Source organism: Ambystoma mexicanum, chromosome 5q (assembly GCF_040938575.1).
Source record: "Ambystoma mexicanum isolate Mex_15411 chromosome 5q, UKY_AmexF1_1, whole genome shotgun sequence".
Lineage (NCBI taxonomy): Eukaryota > Metazoa > Chordata > Amphibia > Caudata > Ambystomatidae > Ambystoma > Ambystoma mexicanum.
Genome location: NC_090933.1, coordinates 1,054,700,212 through 1,054,727,825, shown reverse-complemented (window position 1 = coordinate 1,054,727,825; position 27,614 = coordinate 1,054,700,212). Strand labels below are relative to the sequence as shown.

At 45.8% G+C, this 27,614-nt stretch overlaps 1 protein-coding gene across 3 annotated transcripts in view; it reads right to left on the bottom strand.

Moving 5' to 3' along the window:
- Positions 1 to 27,614, bottom strand: part of DEPTOR (DEP domain containing MTOR interacting protein) — a 943,485-nt gene that overhangs the window by 570,499 nt on the left and 345,372 nt on the right. For all 3 annotated transcript variants that reach the window (XM_069621557.1, XM_069621555.1, XM_069621556.1), the window contains exon 4: positions 6,671 to 6,794. In XM_069621557.1, coding sequence (XP_069477658.1) covers positions 6,671 to 6,794 — 124 coding nt within the window. The remainder of the gene's footprint in view (positions 1 to 6,670; positions 6,795 to 27,614) is intronic.

Below are 27,614 nucleotides of genomic sequence, written 5' to 3'. Positions count from 1 at the left end.
GGACATATGTCAGCTGACAACCCTGATGGGCTTCATACATTACAATCCCAACATTTTACCGGCAGGGGGTGTTCGCAGGGGGCCGTTGAGGCCCTGTAATTAATCGGTTATCTTCACAAAGTGACCAAGTGTTTTGGCAATTATCTGCAAACCACTGTCAATTTAAGAGGGTACAGGTATACCCAAACATGGGTCCTGAGCCAGCTGTGCCTAGCGTCCAAAGTTACACCTCACTGATGATGACCAAAGAGGCCGAAACATGTCTGCTGTGGGTTGTTGTCTCATGTAGATAGGATCTGATCTAGCAGTCCAAGCTGAACATCCCCTTTTGGGGTTGTTCAAAGCTTGATTTGTATCTGGTCCTTATCCTTTTGTAATGAGACAGGCTGAAAAACACTGACCTCAGCGGGTGCGCAGGGCAATGCAACTGATCTGCAATCATTCAGGAAGAATTCCAAACTCGACTGCATACTGGAATCTAGTTCTGAACGCTTCAGAGCCAGAGTGGTTCATTGTGGCCCTTATATTCCGTCCTTCCATAAAAGTGCTGAACATCCTAATTCCCAAGGGCTGGGCTTGGTTCTGGCTTCGGCCTATCATGCTCCGGCACTGTGAAAGACCCTGCCACTTGTCAGCACACCTCCCTGATAAATTCCAGATCCAAACTCCAGTCCATAATCTGTTTCGGCCTTTGAATCTTTGCCTTCCCTCAAACTATGCAATGGCCACATTTAAGAGGTGGAGTCTTTAGCGCTTGCAGCTTGGACATCAGATAGACTCTTTCATTTCTGAGACTGTCTTCCTAAGACCCGTGATTTTGGAGCTCAGCGTGCAACAACTACCCAGACCATTGTCCCTCTGATTCAGATCCTGACCATTTGGCTGGCATTGTTTTCCACTTTGTTCCTGATTAGGCAAGCAGATGTATTCCTTCCCAGCTTGAAGCCTGCACTGCAAGCTTCCTGTTTGCTTGAAGCCTGGCCGTTTCCACCTTTAAGTATTTGCTTGCAGATTTCACATATGACATTGGTCCCTGTGGGATCCTTACGCTCCTATTCAGCACCACGTTCCAGGTTCTAGTTTGTAGCCATTCCAACAGAATTCTGCTCCCTTTTGCTATTATGAAAACCTTAGCTCCAGTGTCCAGGAATTGTGACAGAGGTGTCACCTTTGGCTGCTATGGAGACCTTTGCTTCGTGGTAGATTGATTTCAGTTTCTAGTGCTCCTTCACCTATCTGGGTTGGTCCCAAAGTCTAGTTTAAGGCCGCCCCTTCATTAGTGTTTGTTCTAGAGTGAGATAGAGCTCTGATGTGTCATTTCCTGTCCTGCTTGTTATATCCTTTTCTTTTCGTGTCCATTTCTCTATCCTGTATTTCCTGCCAGTTATTTAATTACCATTATCCCAGCCACGGATTCAGAAATCCACACCAGCATTTTCTTTGAGGACCGTAAAGGATTCCCCTGCTTGATGAAAACGTTTTAATCTTTGCTCTTTTGTGGTTAGTATCTGCTTCAGGGCGCTTTACAAAGACAACCACGGCTCGCTTTCCCCAGAGGGATGCCGGGTAAATCTATTGTAAGAGAACACAAATGCAATATGTTGTGTTGATCATCCCTGCAAGTTCAAGGTTTGATCCCCCTGATGCAGCCAACACATTATGATTCCATTCATGATGGTTCTGCCTTGCACCTGTTCTGTTGCCATTGGCATATGCCGTTATCTCCTGCTTCTCACCTTGGCTCAGGCTTTGATCCTTTTTCTTATGCCACCATTTCCGTTCAAGTATAATAGTTCTATGACTTGTGTACAGGCGCGTTACAAATGCCATATCATATCATATCATATATCATGTGTGCCTTCCTTTCCTGTGCTCTTTTTCACTGCAGGCTCCATCTGGCTCCAGTCACATACCTCAAGACATTCATTGTCACAACCCGGTCCACACGTATTGTTTATTCTTGTCACACCATTCTGTCCAATGCCTTAGTGCTGTCCCAGTACTGATCTTTGTCTGCTATACGCATAACTACTACTTCCCTTAGAGGTACCTAGTTTGAGCTCCTGTGAAGGCCACTTTGACCTTGTTTCACCTGTGGGCCCTGACAACATACAGATGTGCTTAAGGTCAAGATGCAAGAAGGTATCGTGATATTCTCGAGAACAGTTTTTCCATCCACTACAACCAGGAAAGATCATTTCCATTGAGCATTTCTTTTAACAAACTTTTTGTATTAGACCATTGCGGTGTGCACGTTCCTTTGTGTCTTTCCTCTAGTGAGAAGCCCTCGGCTGGGCAGGTCACATCCCAAAGGTCAGTCATGAAGACCCACTTATCTGCAGCACATAACTGGTTTGCAAATGTTCCTTCCCTCGTCCCTGTTCCCCCCTTCACCATTTCCTCCCTTGTTTGAATCACTGCTTAATTTCATGTTGTATCGCACGTTTGTTCTCACCAAAAAATCAATAAAATACGTTTTTTAAAAAAAATAACTGGTTTGCAAATGTTCATGGCCGTATGCATCAAGTCTCAACAAGTGTCAATGCTTCCGGTTCTCTCTTGTCTTTCATGCCTTGTCATTGCAGGGGACGTACAGCTGTTTGGTGAAGGGGGTCAGATGTCAGAGAACCCCAAATGCATGCAGCAGCGGTTCTGAACGGTGTTCTTTTTTTTTAGAAACCCATTTGCGGAACGGAGCCAGGAGCCACCATTGAACGCTGTTCTTTTGATTTGGAAACATGCTCCTCCCAAGAGAAGGAGTTGTTCCAAGACTTCAGTAACCCCATTTATGTTTTCCTTAAAGCAGATTGGTCAAAAAAGGCATAGTGGCCTATTTCTGTCACTCCCTGAGGTCTTCAAAGGAACATTTGTAATGTGCATTTTACACATATGTCAATAGCCTTGGTTCAGGAATAGGATGAAAACAAGTTTCCAATGCTAACACATGCATCCAATTAATTATTATTATTATTATTATTATTATTATTATTAATATGGTGTTTATTAAGCGCAGACCTAGCTCTGAGAAGCAACGGAGCACTTTAAAGAAGTATACAACAGTACAGATGCATAACGGAGCACTTTTCAGAAGTAACAACAGAACAGATATACAGTGGGGGGTAAGATACAGAGGAGGGATACAGCTGTACAGGGTGACAGGGACCAGAGGGGCGGTTGCTGTCTAGCGTGTCAGGAGGCGCGGGGGTGATGTGATGGCCTAGGTGTTGTAATTGTAATTGGTTATTTATACTGCACTTTATACCCAGAGGTTTCTAAGCGCGACCCCGGGGATCGAACCTGTGTTGCTCTGCGTCCAAGGGGAGCGTGTTGCCCCTGAGCTGTTAAGGAGGACAGACTCCTTGAAGAGGTGGTCTTGAGTTCTTTTCTGAATTGTAGGAGCATGGGACGCGTAATGAATGACTGTAAATGACAGAAAAATTGCATCTATTCCAAGATAGCACAATAACACATTTAGAAAAAAAACTCAATGAATGAATACTAACATCACAACATTAAAATAAACTCAGAAGTGTTGTACCAAAGGTATCTTAACAAACATGTTTGATTTGTATCTAGCAGGTCTTGGGATATTAGCCTCATAGACCTAAGGATTGTGGGCATAAAGTCGTAAATGTTTTTCCTTATGAGGCAACTCAAAAGCTGCTGCATTACAGTCTATCAACTCCAAAGCACTGGTTAAAGTCTGACCCAGGTCAGAAATTAGCACACTTTACCCCCAACTGCTTATCTGTTCAGTCATCAGACTTGACATCAGTGGTGGCCTCAATAGGATATCCACTTCACACCAAGACCACCCTCACAATAGTCACACTTGAAGTCAGTGGTGGCTTCAATAGGATATCCACTTCACATCAAAACCACTATAACAATCGTCACACTTGAAGTCAGTGGTGGCTTCAATAAGGCATCCAATTTCCACACAAACCACAGTTGCAATTGTCACACATTTATGGTGACTTCAATTGGCTATCCATTTCACAGCAAAACCATTGACACCCGTGTGGAAACCTTATGAAGAGAGGCCATGGATTGAATGATAACAGACATTGTACGAGACGAGCTTCATGTCCATAAGATCAGGATTTTTACATTGTTTGGCCAGATGTGCAACTTGAACTGCTGTGCAGGACTTCAGTTTCCAACGAGCACCATTTGCAGGCAACATGGGGCTCATTTCGATTTTTGTGGTGCCGTAAAACAAAATATGTTAATTCTATTAGGGCTATTTTATTGTGGTAACAGAATTACTGCCATTTTTACTTCCCCACCAAATTCTGAAATTGACCTAGAAGTGGATGATTTACCTCCACTGCTTTTAATGCCAAAAATCAGTAAAATTAGTTCCAGTGGAATCATCACCTGCAATAAATACACGAAAGGAAATGGTAATTGGGTTTGAGAGTAAAGTTGCAGAAAAGCACATAATTTCCACCAAACTCAGATTGAGTTGCTTTGTTTGTACACAATAAACTACACAAGGATATGGAATCCTGGTAATTTAGCCCTCTGTGCCACCCAAAAGACAAAGGGCACAGCCTGCCGGTAGGAAAGGAATGTGTGCACTGTGCACAAAGGGAGGGGTGGACAGGAGACACAGGGAGCGAGGGTGCATGAGAGAAAGTACATAAGAGAGGGTGCAGCAGAGGAGAAAGGACGGTGTGCAGAACTCAAGTGAAGCAAACACAGTGCAGAGAGAGAGAGAGAGTGGAGCAGGGAGCAGAGACAAGAAGGAGAGAGGCATGGCAGGTTAAGATGCTCATCACTTCCCACACAAGCAGATCACTGTAACACTCCCTGAACTTATCTTTTTTCACTGCATTTCAGGGTTTGGTTATACTATTGTTTCTTCGGGGCCCAGTAGCTATGGCCTTCGGCTGTGGCCACTGCACATATTGCACCAATGATTTTAAAAGAGGGCAAGCCACTGGCCGAGCCAAACAAAACACAAGTGTTATTTCTGCCTGTAATATACCAGTTGGCTACAGCACACATTTGGCTCATCCCAAAAGTGGGACAATCTCAATACGAACACTGATCATGAAAAGGAGATAAGGGAAGCTGAATGTGCTAAATAAGTGTCCTCTGATTTCAAATTCACACGAATGCATTGTCTTATGTTGCATATGAGCTGTTTAACACCTAGTAAGCTTTAGTTGTTTAGTCTAAATGTCATCTAAGTGTGCCCTCTGAAGGGGGTGGGGTTAGAGGGCCCTGTTTCATCTGTTTGGTATGAGTGTGCCTGTCAGTTCAGGAACAGTAGAAGATAACAGATTTCCACACAAACATGAGAGATGGGGTAAATTTACCAAGCCCAGGATGTGTATGCAGAGATTATTAGAGAATAAGAAAGTAAAATGGTTTTGGGTACATCTATAGCACAGGATGTTGTACCTTATATGAAAGTACTTGAAAAACATCCCCAAACCCCAACATATGAGAATGGATGACAGGGGAAGAGCCATAACTACAAGAACGTGTTGGACAGGGAGGGAGTCAACCAGAGTTTAATGTGTGAGCAGTTTTAATTAGTTGTTAATTGTAGAGCAAAGTCGTGAACAGGATATTATGGAGGAACCAGACTCCACGCGTCTGCATTTCAAGAAGGAGATGAAGACCCTCCTTTTCAAGGAGCGGCTCCCACCTAACACCTAGATCCACACACCCTCCACTCCTCACCTATCCTGAGACTAGGCAATCGGATTCCCCCATTCCCTCGTCTGGTTGCTTGTTAGAACCCATGCTCGCAAGTTGCCTGCCCTCCTGCTCCCCCTTTTTACAATCTCCTGTCCTTGCACTGATCCCTTGGGATCTGCTTCTTCTGGCATGTACTTCCCCATACGACTTGCAAAGCACCCTGTGGCTTCCAGAATCTGCATATGCGCTCAATAAATACCCTAACATTAGTAATAATGATAACAGTCAAATTAATACCACCCCTGTCTCACACATATGCATGGACAGGGAGTCATGCGGAGAGCTAACACTTAAAGGAGGTGAGGTATAAGTGGAATGTGTTTATACTGCATACATTACTAACACATATACGGAAATATATTGGAAAGAAATGATGACATGAAATCAACTGAACAATGATATTATGTCACGATTTTGGATGCTAAAAGTGAAAATCCATTTGAAAAATATTTTTGTTACAAATTACGTTTTTTATGCTTCAGTGACTCATGAAATGAAAGTTTGAAAAGTACAACAACAGCAACAAAAAGCAACAGCAGGAAGACATACATTATAGGATTTCTGGGAGAGTGACACAATTCAGAGAGAGTGATTAGTAGAATGTATACATTAAGTTAGATGTGTTGTGTACTTTCATGACCAACCAAGCAGAGACAAACTGTAAAACTTGATTTCAGAACAAGGAACATGGGCACTAAAATGATTTCTGCACCAGCACAAAATGAGACCTAGGTTGGCTACTGACTGTCCTATAGAGATAGGAAGCGCCTATTCGTTCCGTGGTTTGCCCTTAGCACTTTTATTCATTACGGCACATGAAGAAGTCCTTTTGCCAAGGTTATCAGACCTCTTGTACTCGATTTGTTTACTGACACTATGCATTCATCAACTTATTAATTCATTGATGCATCCCTGTCCCTAAATGACTGATGCCTTCAAAGGAAATGGGACTTACTTCTCATAAAGTCTCTGTCCTCGCATGAAGACCTTGACTTCGTTATCCATGGGAAAGGTGCCGTCGTCTTTTCTGAAGCGGTAGAACAGTTTGACATCCTTGAATTCTTTATGTTCATCACACACTGTAAAGTAACATAAGCCACAAATCAGACAAGACAACGCCATGCAGGGCAACACAATGACAAATCACGGCGTGTATACAAGTTAACTAGAAAAATACCTAATCCTTGTTCCCTCAAAGAACAGTAAGGGACATATCATATTTCTTTATATGAGTGCTTTGTTGCAGAATATAGCATTCATTACTCTGGCCCTACAAATGTTATGAATTCTAAAAGCATTTAATGAGCACAGTTTGGTGATTATTCATTAGGTCGTAGCACTGCAGCATTCAGCACTGCACCTTACTCTAGAGGAAGGATGAGTAATCTGAGTAAAATTGTCAACCAAAAGAAATTGAATTGAAATGCACATTGGGATCCATGTCTATCACTCAGTGCACTTTGCTGCTCCAGTCCCTGTTTCGGCATATTTCCCTCATCCCCCTTGCTTCAGCAGGGCACTTGTGGCCCAATGATGTTTTGCTCTGAAGGCGTTTCCCCAATGTCACCTTTTGCCCACGTCTATGGTCCCTGTGTTGCCCATGCCCCATTTCATCCTCTGACCCAGAAGGGAGGGCCCACTTTTATATTCCATTGACAATGCAAACCTAACACTCAATACCGCTATGCCCTCCTCTCCCTACACCCCATAGTATCTCACATTTAGCTGTGTGTGTCGGCCGTCCTCTACCTGCATCTAGTCCACAGCCTGCCTTCTCAGCCTTCTTTCAGTTTCCTGTCTTTAACAGTTTTATAAATTCAATAACTTTTTTAAATTTAAGACCTTCTTTTTAATGACTGAAAATTGCATGGAAAAATTAGCTATCAACTGTTAATGTTAAAAGGTATAATTTGTGGTTACTTTTAAAAGTTGACTTAGTAATGGTGCAAACGCATGTTTACCTTCAGCACCTCTGGGAGAAATTTAGTACCAGATGTCCTCACGAGATACAAAGGGAAACTATGAACCATTAACAAACAAATGCGGCAGCACCCAAAAACCGAGTTACGTTTGTAGATATAAGGAGCGATGCAAACAATCTGCCCAAGGGCTATGAGAATGAGTAGGCCAAGGTAAACCAATATCAAGTCTTGAAGGGAACAAAATGACATTCAAAAGATGGATCATTTTCATTGCGAAAGACAGGGTTTCCTTGCAAAATTATTCAGTCGGTCCAAAATGTAAATTGAATTGCTTTATTTGCTTATTGCATTTCTGAATTTAATTGAGGGTCTCATGTGTTTGTGTTTAAAAATACTTGTATTGATTCAAAACATCATTCCTTCTATAACATAGAGATTTGCTGCCTTGCCATCAATAATCTCATGAGTTCCACATCATTTTGAATTTTGTACTTTATGATTGATTTTCTTGTAACTGACATCACATGATTTTCCAAGGTTTACGCTGTAGTTCCGGGTGAATAGTTAAGGTTGGACGTTAAATTGAAACAAATTAAGCAAACAGAAGCATCAATTACAAATCTTATATGGTGCATCAAGTAAATTACATTCTGAATTTAAGTCAATATGGATCAGAACTGAAAGTGAAATCGTTTCGATACTTTTACTTTTTTAGTACAGTGAGTGTCTCCAGTTTCATGCCAGTAATCTTAGTAGCACATTTTGCCAGATTAATTATAAAATAATGTGTGAAAAACAGGTTTAATAAAAAAACATTTTGTTCTCAAAATCACAAAGTGGTGAATAAAAAACAACATAGGAGTAGCTGAACGTCTTAACATTTTAAATGGTGTCGCTGTAAAATAAATACAATGGGGTCATTATGAGTTTGCCGGTAAACGTTAAAAGTGCTGATAATTCTGTTTACTGGCAGTTTTAACATTCTGGCAAATGACAAGTAGACGGAAACACTGTTGCTGGCAATACCGGCACCGGATACTGGACCTTCCAGAATGATCATCTCCGGTAATACCGGCAACGGAATACCAGATGTCCAAGACCCCGGCGCCAGTATTACCAGCACAACGGTAATAGCAGAAAATTACGAGTATGGATTTGCCAGTAATATTGGCAATATATAGCTGGTATTAACGTCAAATCTCAGGTGGAGATACCAACACCTCAGAGCAGCCGCTAAATGGACACAGGTGATGTCAAACAGGCCAAAGGTGCACCCAATCCACATAGGTGCACCCAATGCACACAGGAAGAGTACTAAAGGGACACACCTTCACCAAAAACACTAACCAACACAACATGCTGCCACTCATTGCTGGTAACATGGACCTGGAGATGCTCCATGCTGATTTACAGTTGCTGGTGCTGGAGTGCCAGCAGTCGGGACAGGAGGCCAGGGAGAGAAGGAGGTGTACAATTCTGCAAATGGGGATGCAGGCGGTGAGGAGGACGTGTGGTGTTCCCTATCACAAAGGCCACACCATGGACCTTCACGGACACATAAATCCTCACCCTGCACCGCCTTGACAGGGAGACCATCAGAGAACTCCTCAGCCACATGCAGGAGGACATAGGGAGCAGGATCGGCATCAGGACAGCCATACCACTGCTGGTATATCTGGAGTCAGACCTGTAGTTCCTGGCCTCTGGCACATTCAAGCACTCTGTGAGCCAGCAGCATGGCATATCACAGCCTGCATTATCCAGAGTGCGGGTGCAGGTTTTGGAGACCCTCCTGTGCCATGTGGGCAAACACATTGCCCTCCCCAACACCCTTGCACAGCTCAACGCCACCAAGGCCCGGTTCTATGCCATTGCAGGCATGCCCAATGTGGTGGCATCATTGGATTGCATGCATGTGGAGGTCGTGCCTCCCCACCCCCATGTCTCAGAGGAGGTTACAGGAACCGGAAGCAGTTCCATTCCTTCAATGTCCAGGTGACCCATGACGCTGACCGGACCATCATGCGCTGATGACAGATTCCCAGGATCAACCCACAACACTATGATCCTGCGGAACAGCACCCTGCCAGCATACATGATGCGTTTCAGAGGACAAAGGACCTGGTTGTTGGCAGAGTACATGTACAATCCCATCTACCGTGTAGCTTGAGTTCAAAGCGTTGGGGGGTGTAACAATATAACAAAAGCATGTCCGGAATGCATCCTGCACATGCAGGACCCTCCAGTGCACCCCTAAATTGACAAGGCACAACACACAGGGGTAGCACATGACTTGAGATGTAGCAGTTACTGAGCAGGCCATTGCAACCCAAACGGGACATCCTCACACAATGCAATACAGGTATCAGGATGCAATACCACCCCCCCCCCAAAATGCCATGGCAGTGTATTATCAGACATGGCCACCTAGGGTCAAATGCGACCCCAGGAGCACGGGGGCAGGCCTAAATATGTCATGTGGCAACAACAAAGACCAAGGCAGAGGCACACACACAGCAAACAACAAAGTCCATTGATGCACAAGTAGCAGTGCCTATCCAAGGACACGCACATGACCGGAACAGGCAGCCCAGGCACACACACCAGGTGCAAGCTATGGGGGAAAGGCTAAGACCAGTTGCAGGGCCCAAAAACTACAATGCCGCACATGGCGTGGCCTTGAGATGAGGCACCCAATGACTACCACATAGACGGAATGACACACGGCCAAACAACTACTGAGGGCCACCACCCTGCCATCAGACCGGCATGCACTTAGTACACCGGAAATGACACACACAATCATGACCAACTGAGCACCGGCAATTACCACCCAGGCTCTCATGAGGGCTCATACATGGCAACAATTCACAGGCCCAGATACCACCATCCCCTACCCCTGGCATGCCATCCTTTCAGTCAGATACCTGGAACAATATGAGTGGTAGCGTGGAGCTCAATCTACTTTTTACCATGTCACTCTGCACAACATCGTGAGCAGTGCAATATGCATTCAAAGACTGGAATGTGAAACAATGGAGCACAATTTGAAATGGGACATGCATGCAGAGACTGACCATTGCAATTCCACCATCATTGTCAATGCTGTTACTAATCTACAGTTCTCAAACCTGTGTCTCTCAACCTTGTAGGTGACCCTGGATCCCACTGCTTCTGCGGAAGCTGACTCCTCTGAGATCCCCAGTCGCCGCAGGAAGTGGCGTACAACTGGGCCCATGTGAGGACCAGGGTGGTGATTCAGCGGACCTATGGCCTTCAGGTGCCTGCACAGGTATTTGGGAAGTTGGGACAGATTGTATTGGCCTGTGCAATGCTGCACAATATATGCATCAGGCACGCCATACCCCTGCCCCATATCAAGACATTCCTCCCCTAGAGGATGATGATGCTGTGCTAGTCGGTCACATGCACTCGCGCACTGAGCGCATTGAGGCCAGGGATGGATGCATGACCTGGCAAGAGCTCATTGAGAACTTTATGTGAGTTCCCCTTCCACTCAGCACTTCCCTTGCACCTTACTGTATAACGTGCACAAACACAGTAAACACTTGTTTAAAAAAAAAGGAATGGCCTGTCATTGCTTCAAGTGAAAAGAATGTATTTGGACGAAAAGTGAATGCACCCACACCCTGTAAGCCCCAAACCCAAACAACCCTCTCCTATCCTCTGCCAACAACCCCCTCTCCAAATACGTTCTTCCCTCACTCCCCAAAGACCCCCTTAGAATGGATTGTCTCCTCCCACGTATTCCTCATCTTTTGATGTTTCCTTTCCAGCTTCAGCTGCTTCGGAATTTGTTTTCCTTGACAGAGGGCATTGCTCACTGGTCGCATTGATTCGATGCCCCTCGAGGGCCTCCGTCAGATGGTCAACGTCATCACCAGTATATGTTGCATGCGCAGCACCCATTGGCTTCAGTTCTGTTTTTCCAACACAGCTTTCGCTTAGAGAGAATTATGACGGGCTTCGGTTCTTTTAAGAATTGAAAAGATTATGTCTTCACCGTCAGCTCCTTCAACACTAAGACAGGGTTAAAAAAATGTCAAGATTGAGGGCCAAAAACATTGATTACCGATCCCCACCACGTATGTCTTTGGTGCCTTGGCTCGGAACATCACACAACGGATTGTGATTCCTATCAGGGTATGACCGACAAGGCGCTAAGGGAGCGTAAAGGTAAATTAGCGGTTGGTAGCATTACTTCGAAATCCCCTTCTAATCATTCAAAAAACGGTCATCAGACGTGTCGAGAGATTATCCTTGATGGAAGAGATCCAAGAAAAGATCTTGATCGAGAAGTCGATCATGTCACTCTTCGTCTTCGTCTAAGAAGGCAAAAAAGAGACATCATAGATCTCCTTCATCCTCGAGTGAATCCCCTCTTGAAAGGATTGCTTGCCTGACCAAATCCTCCACTCCGGCTCACTGGGATCATTTTCGGAGAGAGATGATCCAAATATTCGAGAAGGAGGCCCCAACCCACTCGAAGGAAAAGAAGAAAAGCCATGCCCCAGTTTCTCTGCATAAAGACAACACAGAGAAGTCAAAGGCTAAATCATATGTGCACTTGAGCCTAGGACGAAAACCAGATTCTCATTGGGAGCCATCCAGGCCGCAAACTGACGAGAAATTGTTCAGCACTTCGATAAGTCGAGAATCCAGCCCTTCAAGGGCATAATCGAAGAAAAAGAATCAATAACTTTGACAATAACAGGGACTAACCCATCTACGCCTTAGTCATCAGATCTGTTGACGCCTGTTTCGAGAACTTCGAAACTAGGATCGAAAGACTCAACGTTATTGACCTCGGAGCCATCAATGCCGATGAATTTGAAGCCATCAAAGCCACCAATAATACAAGAAAAATCTTCTAAACCATTGCCTAAGAAGGATTTCTTTAGATCATTAACCTCAATTTATGAGGACCATGAGCCTTCTGATGACAACACTCCTCCTTTTGGTCAACAATAAGGTACTCCAAATGTTCCAGATGCCTTAGTATCTGAGGAATCCAGAATTAAAGATTTATCTGAAAACCTTCAGACAGCCAGTGGTGTAGACACATCACCTGAGTTGGAGTTTGGTAAACCAGACCGCTCTGATCATGCTGATGCCTCATATAGGCAATTAATGAGTAAAGTAGCTGAGTTTTTAGGATGGAGTAGGCCTGCTCCTCCCTTTGAGCAAGATGATTTAACAGACATACTGGACCAAGGCCCACAGAAAGATCCCATCTTGCCTTTTTATATTGCTCTGCAGAAAAGGATCAGATCAAATTGGGAAACTCCAGAAACCATTATTGCAGTTAACATAAACCTCTCTAAGAAGTATAGATCATCTAGCACTGACCCTGAATATTTGACCAAACATCCAACACCAGAAAGTCTGGTAGTGCAAGCAGCAACGTCCACTAAACAGTCGGCATACCCTACTACTCTGCCGGACAGGGACAACAAACCTGTGAATGCTTGGCCGCAGAAGATCTTCACAACAGGGGGCATGGGCTTAAAATCTGCAAATGTCTTGTCTGCCTTGTCAAAATTCATGTTCATCCTGTGAGATTGCATAGCAATGGCGGCGGACCACATTCCCGAAGGGGAAGAAAGAAACTGTTTCCTGGCTGTCATTAAAGATGGAAAAAATGGTAATGTGTGAGTGCCTACAGTCTGGACTGAATACTGCAGACAGCATTAGCAGATCCGCGGCGACAAGTACCGTACTGTGCAAATTTGCTTGGTTGAGAAAGTCAGGGTTTGCACCGGATGTGCAATCCAGGCTTCTCAATATGCCTTTTGACGGCTCTCGGTTGTTTGGAATCAATGCTGATGATGTGGCAGCAAAGTCTCTCAGTGCTGCAATCAGACAGCCTCAACATTCTTACCTAACACATCTTGGAGGGGTAGGTCCATTTTGCTTTATAATCCTAAGTTGGAAGAGCGAGAGGACAGACTAGTCAAAGAGGCCAAACAAGATTCCCTCATGGTGGACGAGGTAAATGAACTAAGTCTGCCCAAGCAACGGCTACTTTAGCCTCAGCTGCTGCTTCAGCCACCTCAACACCTCTCTGATGCCTTAAACCACAAGACCTCTGTGGGATGCAGACTCTCACAACATCTTAAAGACTGGTGAGGCATTACTTCAGATACATGGGCTTTAGAGACTTTATCCCAGGGTTACTGCCTTCTCTTTCTAAAAAGGCCTCAGGACAATCCACCGGGGAATGACTCAATCAAAATTACAGACCTGCTCCTGGTGCAGGAAATTTTGGTCCTGCTGGAGAAAGGTGCTATAGAACTGGTACCTGTAGCAGAAAGGAACAAGGGTTGGTACTCCCCTTATTTTCTAATGCCTAAGTGTCAGAAATGTACCAAAGTATCAACTGAAAAGGATACAATATTCAAAAGGATACAGGAGGTAGGGTCTTCCGGATCCCTGTTCACCCGACTTGATAGTCGTGAAGTCAACAAAGACCTTCCAAATGATACAACCCTCTGGCTGATAAAACAGGCAGAGCGATGGATCACTGGAAAGGGCGTGGGTAAGGTATAGTAATCCAGCCTAGGACAAATTAAAGTATCATGAATAACTGCTCCAACCTGAGTATGATGAATTAGATAATGACAGGAATGATCACACTGACCTGTATCTCTGGGTAGAACAATCCAGAAGTCTCTTGATGGATTTGAAATGAAGAACAAAACGACAGGGAAGGGAAAATTAGTAAGGGAGACTTATCCCGAACGGAACGAGGCTCACGCTAGATACGGGTTGAATTCACCACAGGATAGCGTCCAAAGTTCAGTTCAAAGTCACTTCCAATGATCCTTGAAAGGCTTCCTTCCCACTTTAGGGATCAATCCTTCTGTTAATTCCACAGATGCAGGAGTTAGAAGAAAATAGCGTTTGAAGACAACGTGAGCGTGTGGATTTACACGCAGGCAGGATTCGCGCAGCCTGGGCCAGCCGCGTGTGAAGACAACGTGCGCGTGTGGATTTACACGCGGGCAGGATTCGCGCAGCCTTGGCCAGCCGCACTTGAAGACGAAGAGCGCGTGTGGATTCTACACGCGGGCAGGATCCACGCAGCCTTGGCCAGCCGCGTGTGAAGACAACGTGCGCGTGTGGATTTACACGCGGGCAGGATTCACGCAGCCTTGGCCAGCCGCACTTGAAGACAAAGAGCGCGTGTGGATTTTACACGCGAGCAGGATTCACGCAGCCTTGGCCAGCCGCGTGTGAAGACAAAGAGCGCGTGTGGATTTTACACGCGGGCCGGATTCACGCAGCCTTGGCCAGCCGCAATTGAAGACAGAGAACGCGTGTGCATTATCACGCGAAGGGATAGCTCCAGGAATCAGCGTGTGGCGGAACACACGCTATCGAAGGCCCAAAAGTAGCTGTAGGATTATGCCAGGATGTAGATCAGAGGTTCAGCTACACAACGCCAATAGAGACGATCAGAAGCAGCGAGTGAAGTTTCTACGCTGCTTAAATACGTAATACCGTAGTTCACGTGACGAAGCAAAAGTCACGTGAAGTTAGCGACGTGAAAAGTGTAAACGTCGTTTTCCCGGTAACGTATCGAATAGCCTCCATTTGGAGTAGAACGGTCTCGCTGTCCTACGAGCGTAGCGTCCAGCATGCATGACAGTGCCATCCCCCAAAGGGACAACCTCTCCCCTTCTTGTGTGAAAGCGCTTCAATAAAGCAGGAGCATGTATGTTGGAAAGAGGTTCCCAGGACCTATCCTCGGGACCATAGCCCTTCCAGTCCACCAGATAATATGGTCTACCAGAACGGAGTTTCATATCCAGTATGTCCTGTACCTCATATTCATCAGACCCCCGCACAGAAATAGCAACAGGCCGTACAGGCAGTCTAGTAGTGTCAGAGAACGGCTTAATGAGCGAGACGTGGAATACAGGATGCACCCGCCATCGTTGTGGCAAAGCCAGACGTACAGCAGCAGGATTAAGAACATGGAGCACTTCATACGGACCGATGTATCTAGGCAACAATTTCTTTTTGCCTGGAATCCTTAAGTTCTTAGTGGATAGCCAGACTTTCATCCCAGCCTCATAGACAGGTGCGGATACCCTATGAGCATCGGCATAGAACTTGTCACTTCGTTTAGCCTGCTCCAATTGCTGCTTCACCTTTCTTTGTAATCTCTTCAGATCACGAAGAGTACGGCCTGCGGCAGGCGTGTCCAGGGATAGACCGGAATCCAGAGGTATTGATCGGGGGTGTTGTCCATAGAGAGCATAGAACGGTGAAGTGCCTATGGCACTATGATAAGAGTTGTTATAGGCAAATTCAGCCGCCGGCAGTACCGTGAGCCAATCCGATTGGTATTGCAAACACAGACACCGCAGATATTGTTCCATAGTACAATTGACCCTTTCAGTCTGTCCGTCGGTTTGAGGATGATAAGCGCTGGACATTCTATCATCAATTAGTAATGCAGATGTTAAAGCTCTCCAAAAGCGTGACGCAAACTGCGAGCCCCTGTCAGTAATGATTACTGACGGTAGACCAAAGAAACGAAATATATGTTGGATGAACAGTTCAGCCAGAACAGTAGCAGTTGGTAAACCAATACAAGGAATAAATAGGGCCAATTTAGTGAAATAATCCACTACGACCCATAGGGTATCATATCCCTGATTTGGGGGGAGTTCCACCACAAAGTCCATAGATATCATGTCCCATGGTTTGGTAGGGACAGGCAGGGATTGGAGTAAGCCCACTGGTTTACCAGGTGTATTTTTACATTGGATACATACAGAACAAGAAGATACGTAGTTTATAACGTCTTTTGCCATGGATGGCCACCAGCACCACCTTTTGAGCAGGTCCAGTGTTTTCTTCCGTCCAGGATGGGCTGCAATCAAGGAATCATGATTCCATTTGAGGGCTTTATTCCGCATTGAAGGAGTTGGTAGATAAAGCACTCCTTGTGTGAATGGTAAACCGTTATGCACGTCCAGATTCATATCCTGGACTACTTGTGGATTATTTTTTACCCACTCTTGTATTTCGGTTTTTAAGGATGGTTGAACCGAACAACTACAAATCACATGATCTGCCAACAGCTGGGTCTGTACTTGTTTTTCTTCCTGCGCCTCTTTACTCATACGGGACAAAGCGTCCGACTTAACATGTTCTCGGGCAGGACGATAGGTGACCTGGAAATCGTATTGGGCAAAAAAGACATGCCATCTGGCCTGACGGGCCGTAAGGCATTTCATGGATTTGAATGCTTGGAGATTTCTATGGTCAGAGTACACCAACACCTGTTGTTTGGCCCCAAGAAGATGATGACGCCATTCTCGGAAGGCATCTTTGATAGCCAGTAGTTCCCGCTCAGTAACGGTGTAGTTCCGTTCATATGAGGTGAGTTTACGAGAGAAGAAAGCCACTGGGTGTTCCTCCTTGGTTTCCGTGCAAACTTGTGAGAGCACTGCGCCAATAGCGACACTGGATGCATCCGCTTCAACGACAAACTGGCGATCAGGATCCGGATGTTGAAGCACGGGTGCAGTGGTAAATGCTTCCTTCAGCTTTTCGAATGCTGCTTGGGCATGTTGGTTCCAACAGAAAGGTACTTTGGAACTAGTTAAAGCCGTCAAAGGAGCTACTGTTTTGGAAAAGGAATGGATAAATCTGCGATAGAAATTCGCAAAGCCCAAGAAAGACTGTAGTGACTTGACGTTATGTGGAATTGGCCAGTTCAAGACGCCCTTTACCTTGGAACGACTCATTCGAGCACCTAGATTGGTAATGTCGTAACCCAGGAATTCCACTTCCTGTGAATGAAAGACACATTTTTCGGCTTTCACATAAAGATGGTTCTCCCTAAGTCTTTGTAGGACTGTAGAAACATGTCTGACGTGTTCCGATAAAGATGATGAGTAGATCAAAATGTCGTCCAGATAGACAACCACAAATCGGTCCATTATGTCTCTGAATATGTCATTCATGAAGAATTGAAATGTGGCGGGAGCATTGCACAGACCAAAAGGCATCACCAGATATTCGTAAAGACCATACCGTGTCTTAAAAGCGGTCTTCCATTCGTCGCCTTCACGAATGCGAACCAAATTGTATGCACCTCGCAAGTCCAATTTGGTGAAGTAACTGGAAGTGCCTAACTGATCCAACAGAACGTTTATTAGTGGTAAGGGGTATTGGTTTTTGATGGTGATATCATTAAGTGCCCTGTAATCAATGCATGGTCTGAGGTCTCCCTCTTTCTTAGGAACAAAGAATAGAGGAGATGCAGCAGGAGATTGTGAGGGCCGTATAAAGCCCGTTGCTAGCGCTTTGTCAATGTATTCTTTTAACACGACATCTTCTTTAGGTGTTAAAGAATAAACACGGCCTGTAGGAATTTTGGCACCAGGAATCAATTTGATAGGACAGTCGTACTGTCGATGAGGAGGTAATCGTTCTGCCTGGCCTTTATCAAAGACATCAGCATAATCAGCGTATTCGCATGGTATTATATTGTCGCATCGATGTACAACGCTGATAGTAGAATCCTCCACCATAGAGGCCAATATGTGTTGTTTATTTGACACCTCCTGACTGGTAAAGCAATGTTCATTGCAATGAGTCGAAGGATATTGGAGCGATCCCGAAACCCAGTCAACAGCAGGATTGTGAAGGGTTAACCATGCAAGACCAAGTATGATCTCGTACTGCGGAGCAGCAATAACATCGAAGATGATTTCTTCTGAATGGTTATTAGATAACGTCATCTGAACCGGTACCGTCTCCTGGGTTACCATACCAGAAACTAAAACAGATCCGTCCACGGTGTTCACCGTTTCAGGTCTTTTTTTGTTTACAAGGGGTAAGGAATGGTTCTTGGCATAGGTGATGTCTATATAATTGCTGGTGGCTCCAGAATCAACCATGGCCTTGGAAACCACTTCTCGCTCATCACAATGTAACGTCACCTGAACTATTACAGGTGCATGTTTAGGAATGGTACTGGAGTCCGATGAAACACTCGACATAGGGACTCCTGCTAATGTCGAGTTTTGGCGTTTCCCGCACGCTTGACGGGTTTTTTAGGACATGTTGCCAATAAATGCTCGGAAGAACCACAGTACATACATAAGTGGTTTTTTCTTCGGTTCTCCCGTTCTGCATTGGACAATCGGCCTCTCACGGCGCCTATTTGCATGGGTTCAGGGTCGTTAGAGACGACTGCTGGTGTCTCTGACCGCCCCGAGACTGGCATGAAGGGCTTTTTCTCTCCCTTTCGAGCATTCCTTCGGGCGTCGATTTGTAGAACCAAATCGAGCAGCTCTGGGAAACCCGTAGGAACCACAGGAACAGTAGATAAGGCGTCTTTCAGTTCTTCAGAAAGACCCTTGTAAAAAACAGCCGTTTTCTTGCTGTCAGGCCATTGGGTTTCCGCCGTCAGTTGATTGAACCGGGCAACGTAAGACATAAGGGGTTGGCTGCCCTGTTGTAGGTTAAGCAGCTCTAGATCTGTGGCTTGAGTAGAGTAACGCATGTCAAAGACTTTACTCATAGCAGTCAAGAGATCGTCACAATCGTACAACAAAGGGCTATTAGTTTCCAACAAAGGGTTAGCCCAAGCAGCGGCTGTGCCCCCTAAATGGGAAAGCACGAAGGCTGCTTTTGTGGTTAGATCAGGAAAAGATGTAGGACGGCAAAGAAAATGGAGTCGGCACTGATTTACAAAGGTTCTGTAGGTTTTGGGATCACCCGTGAACCTTTCCGGAGGGGCCAAGGGAAACTGAGTGGGCATAACCACATTAATAGTTTCCTGTGGGGGTGCCGTAGTCCCAGATCCAGATGCAGTAGCCATCGGCGCCTGTGCTCCCTGAGGACTACCATGTAGGGCGTCTTGCATAACGTCCATACGGTGCCGTAACATGTCCTGTGCAGTAACCATTTCGTTTCTCAAATCGTTGATCAACTGTGTCAAAACAGTTAAAGGATCCGTACCCTCCATGGCTTCTGATTCTGTCAGAAATGTACCAAAGTATCAACTGAAAAGGATACAATACTCAAAAGGATACAGGAGGTAGGGTCTTCCGGATCCCTGTTCACCCGACTTGATAGTCGTGAAGTCAACAAAGACCTTCCAAATGATACAACCCTCTGGCTGATAAAACAGGCAGAGCGATGGATCACTGGAAAGGGCGTGGGTAAGGTATAGTAATCCAGCCTAGGACAAATTAAAGTATCATGAATAACTGCTCCAACCTGAGTATGATGAATTAGATAATGACAGGAATGATCACACTGACCTGTATCTCTGGGTAGAACAATCCAGAAGTCTATTGATGGATTTGAAATGAAGAACAAAACGACAGGGAAGGGAAAATTAGTAAGGGAGACTTATCCCGAACGGAACGAGGCTCACGCTAGATACGGGTTGAATTCACCACAGGATAGCGTCCAAAGTTCAGTTCAAAGTCACTTCCAATGATCCTTGAAAGGCTTCCTTCCCACTTTAGGGATCAATCCTTCTGTTAATTCCACAGATGCAGGAGTTAGAAGAAAATAGCATTTGAAGACAACGTGAGCGTGTGGATTTACACGCAGGCAGGATTCGCGCAGCCTGGGCCAGCCGCGTGTGAAGACAACGTGCGCGTGTGGATTTACACGCGGGCAGGATTCGCGCAGCCTTGGCCAGCCGCACTTGAAGACGAAGAGCGCGTGTGGATTCTACACGCGGGCAGGATTCACGCAGCCTTGGCCAGCCGCGTGTGAAGACAACGTGCGCGTGTGGATTTACACGCGGGCAGGATTCACGCAGCCTTGGCCAGCCGCACTTGAAGACAAAGAGCGCGTGTGGATTTTACACGCGAGCAGGATTCACGCAGCCTTGGCCAGCCGCGTGTGAAGACAAAGAGCCCGTGTGGATTTTACACGCGGGCCGGATTCACGCAGCCTTGGCCAGCCGCAATTGAAGACAGAGAACGCGTGTGCATTATCACGCGAAGGGATAGCTCCAGGAATCAGCGTGTGGCGGAACACACGCTATCGAAGGCCCAAAAGTAGCTGTAGGATTATGCCAGGATGTAGATCAGAGGTTCAGCTACACAACGCCAATAGAGACGATCAGAAGCAGCGAGTGAAGTTTCTACGCTGCTTAAATACGTAATACCGTAGTTCACGTGACGAAGCAAAAGTCACGTGAAGTTAGCGACGTGAAAAGTGTAAACGTCGTTTTCCCGGTAACGTATCGAATAGCCTCCATTTGGAGTAGAACGGTCTCGCTGTCCTACGAGCGTAGCGTCCAGCATGCATGACACTAAGAAGGATGGAGTATTGAGACCGATCTTGAACTTAAGAAACCTGAACAAATTCCTCAGGAAGGACAACTTTAAGATGGTTACCATTTCTGAGATCTTTCAGGCCCTCCAGCTTCAAGACTGGATGGTGTCATTGGGCCTTCAGGATGCTTACTTTCATGTGCCTATTCATCACAAGTACAGAAAGTACCTGAGGTTTGCGGTTGGAGGTTCTCATTATCAATTTTGAGTTCTGCCATTCGGGCTGACCTCCAACCCGAGGGTTTTCACCAAGTTGATGGCAATTGTGGCTGTGAGACTCAAGAGAGGTGGGATTCACATCTATCCCTAACTGGACAATTGGCTGATCAGTGCTAGTTCACCCGAACAGACCCTGGAACATCTCAGCATAACCTGCCACTCTCTCCACAGACTTGGCTGCTCCCTCAATTACAAGAAGTCCCACATGATACCATCTCAAAGGCTCCACTTCACCAGAGGGGTCCTTGATGTATCCTCTGGAAAAGCCTCAGCACCCGAGCAGAGGGTTCAACACATTCTGCAGAGGGTCACCAAATTCTAGAGTGCCCAGCATCTTCCGGCCTTTGACTTTTTCAGGTTGCTCAGGCTCATGGCATCCTGCATTTCCCTGGTGCTAGAGGCTTGCCCAAGAATTAGATCTCTTCAATGGGCTCTCAGGACTTAATGACCCCGATTCTCAGGCAGGATGTCAGACCATTTTCCAGATTCCAAGCAGAGTCGCACAGGATCCTCTTTGGTGGGCCTGCAAAGACAACATTCTGAACCTTTTTGGCAACCATGGCCTGAGAAAACAGTAGTTACGGATGCCTCATTCACAGGGTGGGGAGCACATGCCAACGATCTGGCAATCAGTGGTTGTTGGTCTCCATCAGAGTCCAAACTAAATGTCAATCTTTTGGAGCTGAGAGCAATCAGACTAGCGCTGAGGGCCCTTCTGCCCTCTGTACCGAAAAAGAATGTCCTGATAATGTTGGAAAACACAGTGGCCATGTACTACCTCAACAAGAGAGGAGGTGTAGGATTACTACCACTGTGTAGAGAGGCAATGCAGCTCTGGTTCTGGGCAATTCAAGAAGCCGAGAGGAGAAGACAGTACCGGATGCTCTGAGCAGGCAGAGGACATTCTCCCATGAGTTTGAACTAGCTCATGGGGAAGTCCTTAAAAAGATCTTCACCCTTTGAGGAACCCCTCAAGTGGGTCTATTCGTGACCAGTGTCAAACGTAAGTGCGTACTGTTCTGCAACAGCGCCTTTACCCCAAGAGGAGCTCTAGGTGATGCATTCGTAGTGGACTGCGAGTTTACACTACTGTAAGTGTTTCCTCCAGTCCCCGTCATTCCTCATGTGATCAGGAGGTTGAGAAAGTTAGGTAAATTCAAGATCCTAATTGCACTGGATTGGGCCAGGAGGACGTGGTACCTGGACCTTCTGGTCATGTCCATCTGCCCTCCAATGCGTCTTCTGCAAAGAGAGGACCTTCTCTCACACGAGGAGGGTTGGGTTCTCCATCCAGCGGTTGTATGCTTAATAGCACTGAAAATTGGCAGAATATAGTAGATTTCCCCTTACTGCGAGCATGGTAATGCTGGGATCATGATGTGTGTGGTTACACTGCAGCGTATGGCTGACTTTGCAAGCTGCTAGTGCATAGTGCGTGTCTGGTCACATTGTATCATGACTGCCTGTAAGGCTCATTGACGATTCGATTGGAATGCCTTTGAGGTGCCAGTGGGCAGTCATAATGGAGAGCACAACAAAATGACTTCAAATTGTGGGCCCTTAGTTTGTGCCTGACACAAGTGCCTAACATCCATGAGCCTAACATCTGTTGGGATGCATGTCCAGCTCCCAGCTCCCATGCCCACCCAAATGAATTAGGTTGAAGAAAATATATTAGTGCACGAGGTGAAACATGCAAAAACGAGGGTAACACTGTAGCATTTCGTAGCAGCTGTGCAATTGTAGGTAGGCCCAGGTATAGTGTGTGTGTAATTTAGCGTGCAACAGTTGAAATATAATGAAGACTAAAGTAAACGTCAGCCCTGGTCCCCGCTGTCAGAAATACTGAAGCATTGCCATATTTAGAGTGAGGCCTAGATCCCGCAGGCCATGGCTAGAAGTAGCAGCACTGCATGGCAATGAGTTCCAAGTCACTTTCCCATCCCAGTCATCAGCAGGGATGCCGAACACAGAGGCCTTCAAGCCTGATAGATAAAATACAATTGTATCTTGTTGCAGGCCAGCGAAACTAGAAAGGAATGTGAATGGCTGAGCATGGGTAGGGCTGTGCCCATCCCAAGGGACAAAACCATGGGAGTCGGGGCAGAGGTCTTGAGCTGCCAAAAGCCTAGTCTAGATTTACGGCACTGGCCGCCCCAGAATGATAGTCATTCCATTTGAACTGCCAGATGCCCACAAAAAGAACATCTTAATCCTTCACAATTCGGCTGATTAGTGTGGTGCTCGAGAGGCCCAGGAGTAGCTCTGGGGAGTGGCAGCTGATAAGGGGGGAGTGAACTATCCAGTGATTTCTACTACAAGGAGCAAGAGGTGATGCCAACAAATGTAGTACTACGACGGGGAGGCATGGTGGCGGGCACCTGTATGTCTGGGATCTAAAGAAGCACTGCTTTATTCTGAACAGGATAATTTGACCTCCAAGTATCTGATGAGCTCATGTTAACGACCAGGTGCATATCATGTTACTAAGCCCATGGGAATGGTAACTTATCAAGCAATCCGCCAAACAGGTAGAAGGGAACCAAGCTGATGGGCTAGAGGACCACATGTTGGAGGGTAGGGGTAGATTAGAGTGTGGCCAATCAGCCAATGGACTATAGTGTACTGGTAGTATACATATAGGTGGTAGTCAATGAGGGTGGGGGATCAATACTGTATATTGTGTGCAACACGAGTGACGGGGACCTGCCTTACAATAACCTGCATCCTTTGAACTAAGCGAATGAGCTCCATTGAAGTTGGATTCCACGGCACTCTCTGTCACCTCTTTCCTTTTTGTATACAAAATAAATTTGTTTTCCTTGCAGAAAAGTGCACAAATCCTTTCCCTAGAGGATTGTTTTCCTGCGTCTGGTTGTTTGGACGTCTCCATTACACATCTCATAATCGAGCCTAATGAGATATAAAAAATGTGAAAGGCGTGACAATTGTACAATCTAGCACAGATACTGAACATAGGAAATGAAGAATCTTAGCTAAGCTTGGCATCTTGAAGAATTTGGAATATAGCTAGTTATTGAACCTAGAAGAATGTTAACAGTAAACCTTTACACTGATCCTTGGCACATGTAGAATTTAGCCCTACATTACAGCAAGTCTTTTTAAAACTTAGCCATCATACTAATTCTGGACCACTACGTAGAATATAGACAATACATTTAACCTCTTACTCTCAATACATAGGGAAACTAGCCAAAAGCATGGCAGTAGGTCCGCACACAGCTGCCAAAATACATCACTCAAAGACACTTTGCACAACACCTCTGACACAAGAATGCAGCTTATCTTCACTCAAAAATGTTATACGCAGATGCACACATAACTTCTATCCCACTCTCACTTACCCTTCTAGAACACTTATCACCAGCCATCCACATGCCAGCTCTACATGGGTGGCTAGCAGGGACTTGGCCACCCCTAATATCTTATTAGCCAATATGCACAGACGAATACTAGCACCTCATCAAATTTCTTCCCATAACCGGACTCCAGTGCGTTGTGATCATACTAATGGTGAAAGGCGCTATTCAAATGACGCACTACTACTACTACTACTATGACTACTACTACTGGTGCTACTACTACTACTACTACTACTACTACTACTACAAGGCATACCAGCACAATATGGCATAGTTTTGCACATCATGGTCCGGAGTCCTGGGTCTGGTACCTATAGGCTTTTCCAATCTCCTACAGTACCTGTTCACATAAAAACAGAGAACAGTGAGGCAATTAACAATGTAAACCTCCCCTCCCCCCCAAAATCCCTAGCCTTCTGTGGGTTGTGGTTACACCATGTACCCCATTTTCCCAAGGTGTGTATTACCACTTTGCTGGCTTTAAGTGAATATAAGGCCAGTGTGAGAATTCCTAGAATATGGTCTGTTTCCTGTCACTCCTTAGAATCATCGTCTGGTTCGGAGGTACAACATGCCATCACTGTTAGACTGAAGAAACTGCATGCAGCTCTTAATGACAAACCCCTCTGAGACTATTTAAAGCAGCTTACAGCTTCCTTGTCATTTAACTTTGGTCTGCGATGCTGAAAATACTGACTGTGGACCAGTGGTCGAAGTGGGCGGGAGCGGTTTGGAGTTGTGCTCCTCTAATTTTTTTAAATCAAGTTTTACTGTTCCAATACTTTCTTTTTAGAAAGAAACTGTTCCGGAACGGTTTTGTTTTGTAATAAACATGTATGAAGAAGTTGAAACTTGCACTTTCAGTACACTGCACTGAACATTCCTTTAAAGAGCAGACGCATGTGTTCGGGGGTTTGTATTGTGTGTGAAAGAGGGCATGGCGATGGGGTTTGTGGAGAGTGGGGGCAGGCCAGTAGGGAACATAGTTTGACTACTTCTTTTTGTACACCTCGACGCTTCGACCAGGGGTCTAACCTCTCTCCCTGGCTGTTCAACCAATACCTGGAACTTCTTGCCCACCACATTGCCGCTCTCTGCCCCAACTTTCAGTGCTATGCGGACGACACTCAGCTCATTTTCAGGCTCCCTTCCGCCACCTCCTCTCATCTCTGACTGTCTGTCCGCTATCGAGGAGTGGTGTGCTGCCAATGATCTCTGCCTTAATGCCATTAAGACTGAGATTCTCCTCATCGGCACACCTACTCCCCCCTTTCCTATCGCTCTCTGGCCGACCTCTCTAGGCCCTATTCCTTCTCCCACCTGTGAGGCTAAAAACCTTGGGGTCATCTTCGACTTCACACTCTCCTTCACTCCTCACATCTCTGATATCTCTAAGAAGTCACACTACCAGCTGCACCTCCTCAGAGGTATTCTTCCTTTCCTCTCCTTCCCCCAGAAGCTCACTGTCACCAGAGCTCTGGTTCTTTCTAGGCTGGACTACTGCAACAGCCTCCTTCTAAATCTGCCTGCTTCTACTCTCCGCCCTCTGCAACTCCTCCAGAACAGGACCGGAAGACTTGTCCTTGGCCTCAAGCCCAGGGATCGTATCTCTCCAGGACTGAAATCTCTGCATTGGCTTCCAGTGACTGCAAGGATTAAGTTCAAAACCCTCTGCATTGTCCACAAGGCCTTCTGGCGCCTGGGGCCTCAATACCGTCGACTCTCTCTTCCTAAAGACCTTCCTTCTCAAGCTCTTCGCTCATCAGCCGCCAACTAACTCAGGGTCAGTCGCTTCTCCAAGCAACAAGTTGGTGGTAGATCCCTTTCTTCGGCTGGGGCCTCCCTTTGGAACAGCCTCCCTGCCTCCCTGAAACTTGAGGAGAACCAACTTCGGTTTCGGAAGCACCTCAAAACCTTCCTCTTTGCTTCTGCTTTATCTCCTTCTCCCCCCTGCTGAACTCCTGACTGAAACTGCACTGGACACCTGGCTACCCTATGACCTCGGGCCCAGGTCCACTCCCCCACCAGCTGCACACCTGCACTGCCCCCCAGGCAACCTCTGCATTTTGGGTCTGTTTCTGTATCCCTACAGTTCTATCTAGCTCTTGACACTGATTTCTGCACTTATCCCTGCCACAAGCTGGCTGCACTTTTTACCTATTGTTTTTATTTATTTGATTTATTTATTACTGTGGATTCTATGTACTGCACTGCCTCCTGCTCCCCGCACTTTCCCTCTCCCCTCCACCCTGCACTTGCCCGATCTCAATATCACCTGGCCTAGTAAGATCGTTGTCTCTGTCTTCTCTCTGTTCCCCTCCCTTGCCTTGTTGCGCCTTGAAACACTTGTATATAGGCGCATTATACCTGCCATATCATATCACTGCTGTGGATGGTATGTCTCTAGCCAGAATCCGCATCCACCGACAACGGCAACCATGAGTGTGCCAAACATCCCCATACCTGGTTGGCCTGTAAAGCTCGACTGCAGAGTTCTTCCATGATGTTTGTGTCTTCTTTTTTGCAGCCTATTCATCACTATACTTGACAATATACTTCCGCAACCTTCCCACTATCACTAGCAACAGGAAATGTCCCACAAGCCTTCAAATCAGCATACATAAGCCACTTCTTAAAGACCCATCAGGAAATACAGAAGACCTAACCAACTACTGACCAATTTCAAACATCCCATACCTGGCAAAACTCATAGAAAGCTACGTATATGAACAAATCCTGGAACATGACAAAAAACAATTGGATACTAGACCAGTCACAAGTCGGCTTCAAACCCATGAGAGGAATGGAAACAGCATTTCTATCTATATGGGATGATCTAAAAACCAAGGCAGACTTCAACGTCACATCGGCACTAACACTAGATCTATCAGCAGCCTTCGACACAGTCCACCACGAAACACTCATCAAACGACTTGAAGAAATAGGAATCGGCAACACAGCATCACTATGGTTAAATCCTTTGTAGCAGAAAGAATGGAAACCTTGTCAACTCAACACCCTGCAAAGCA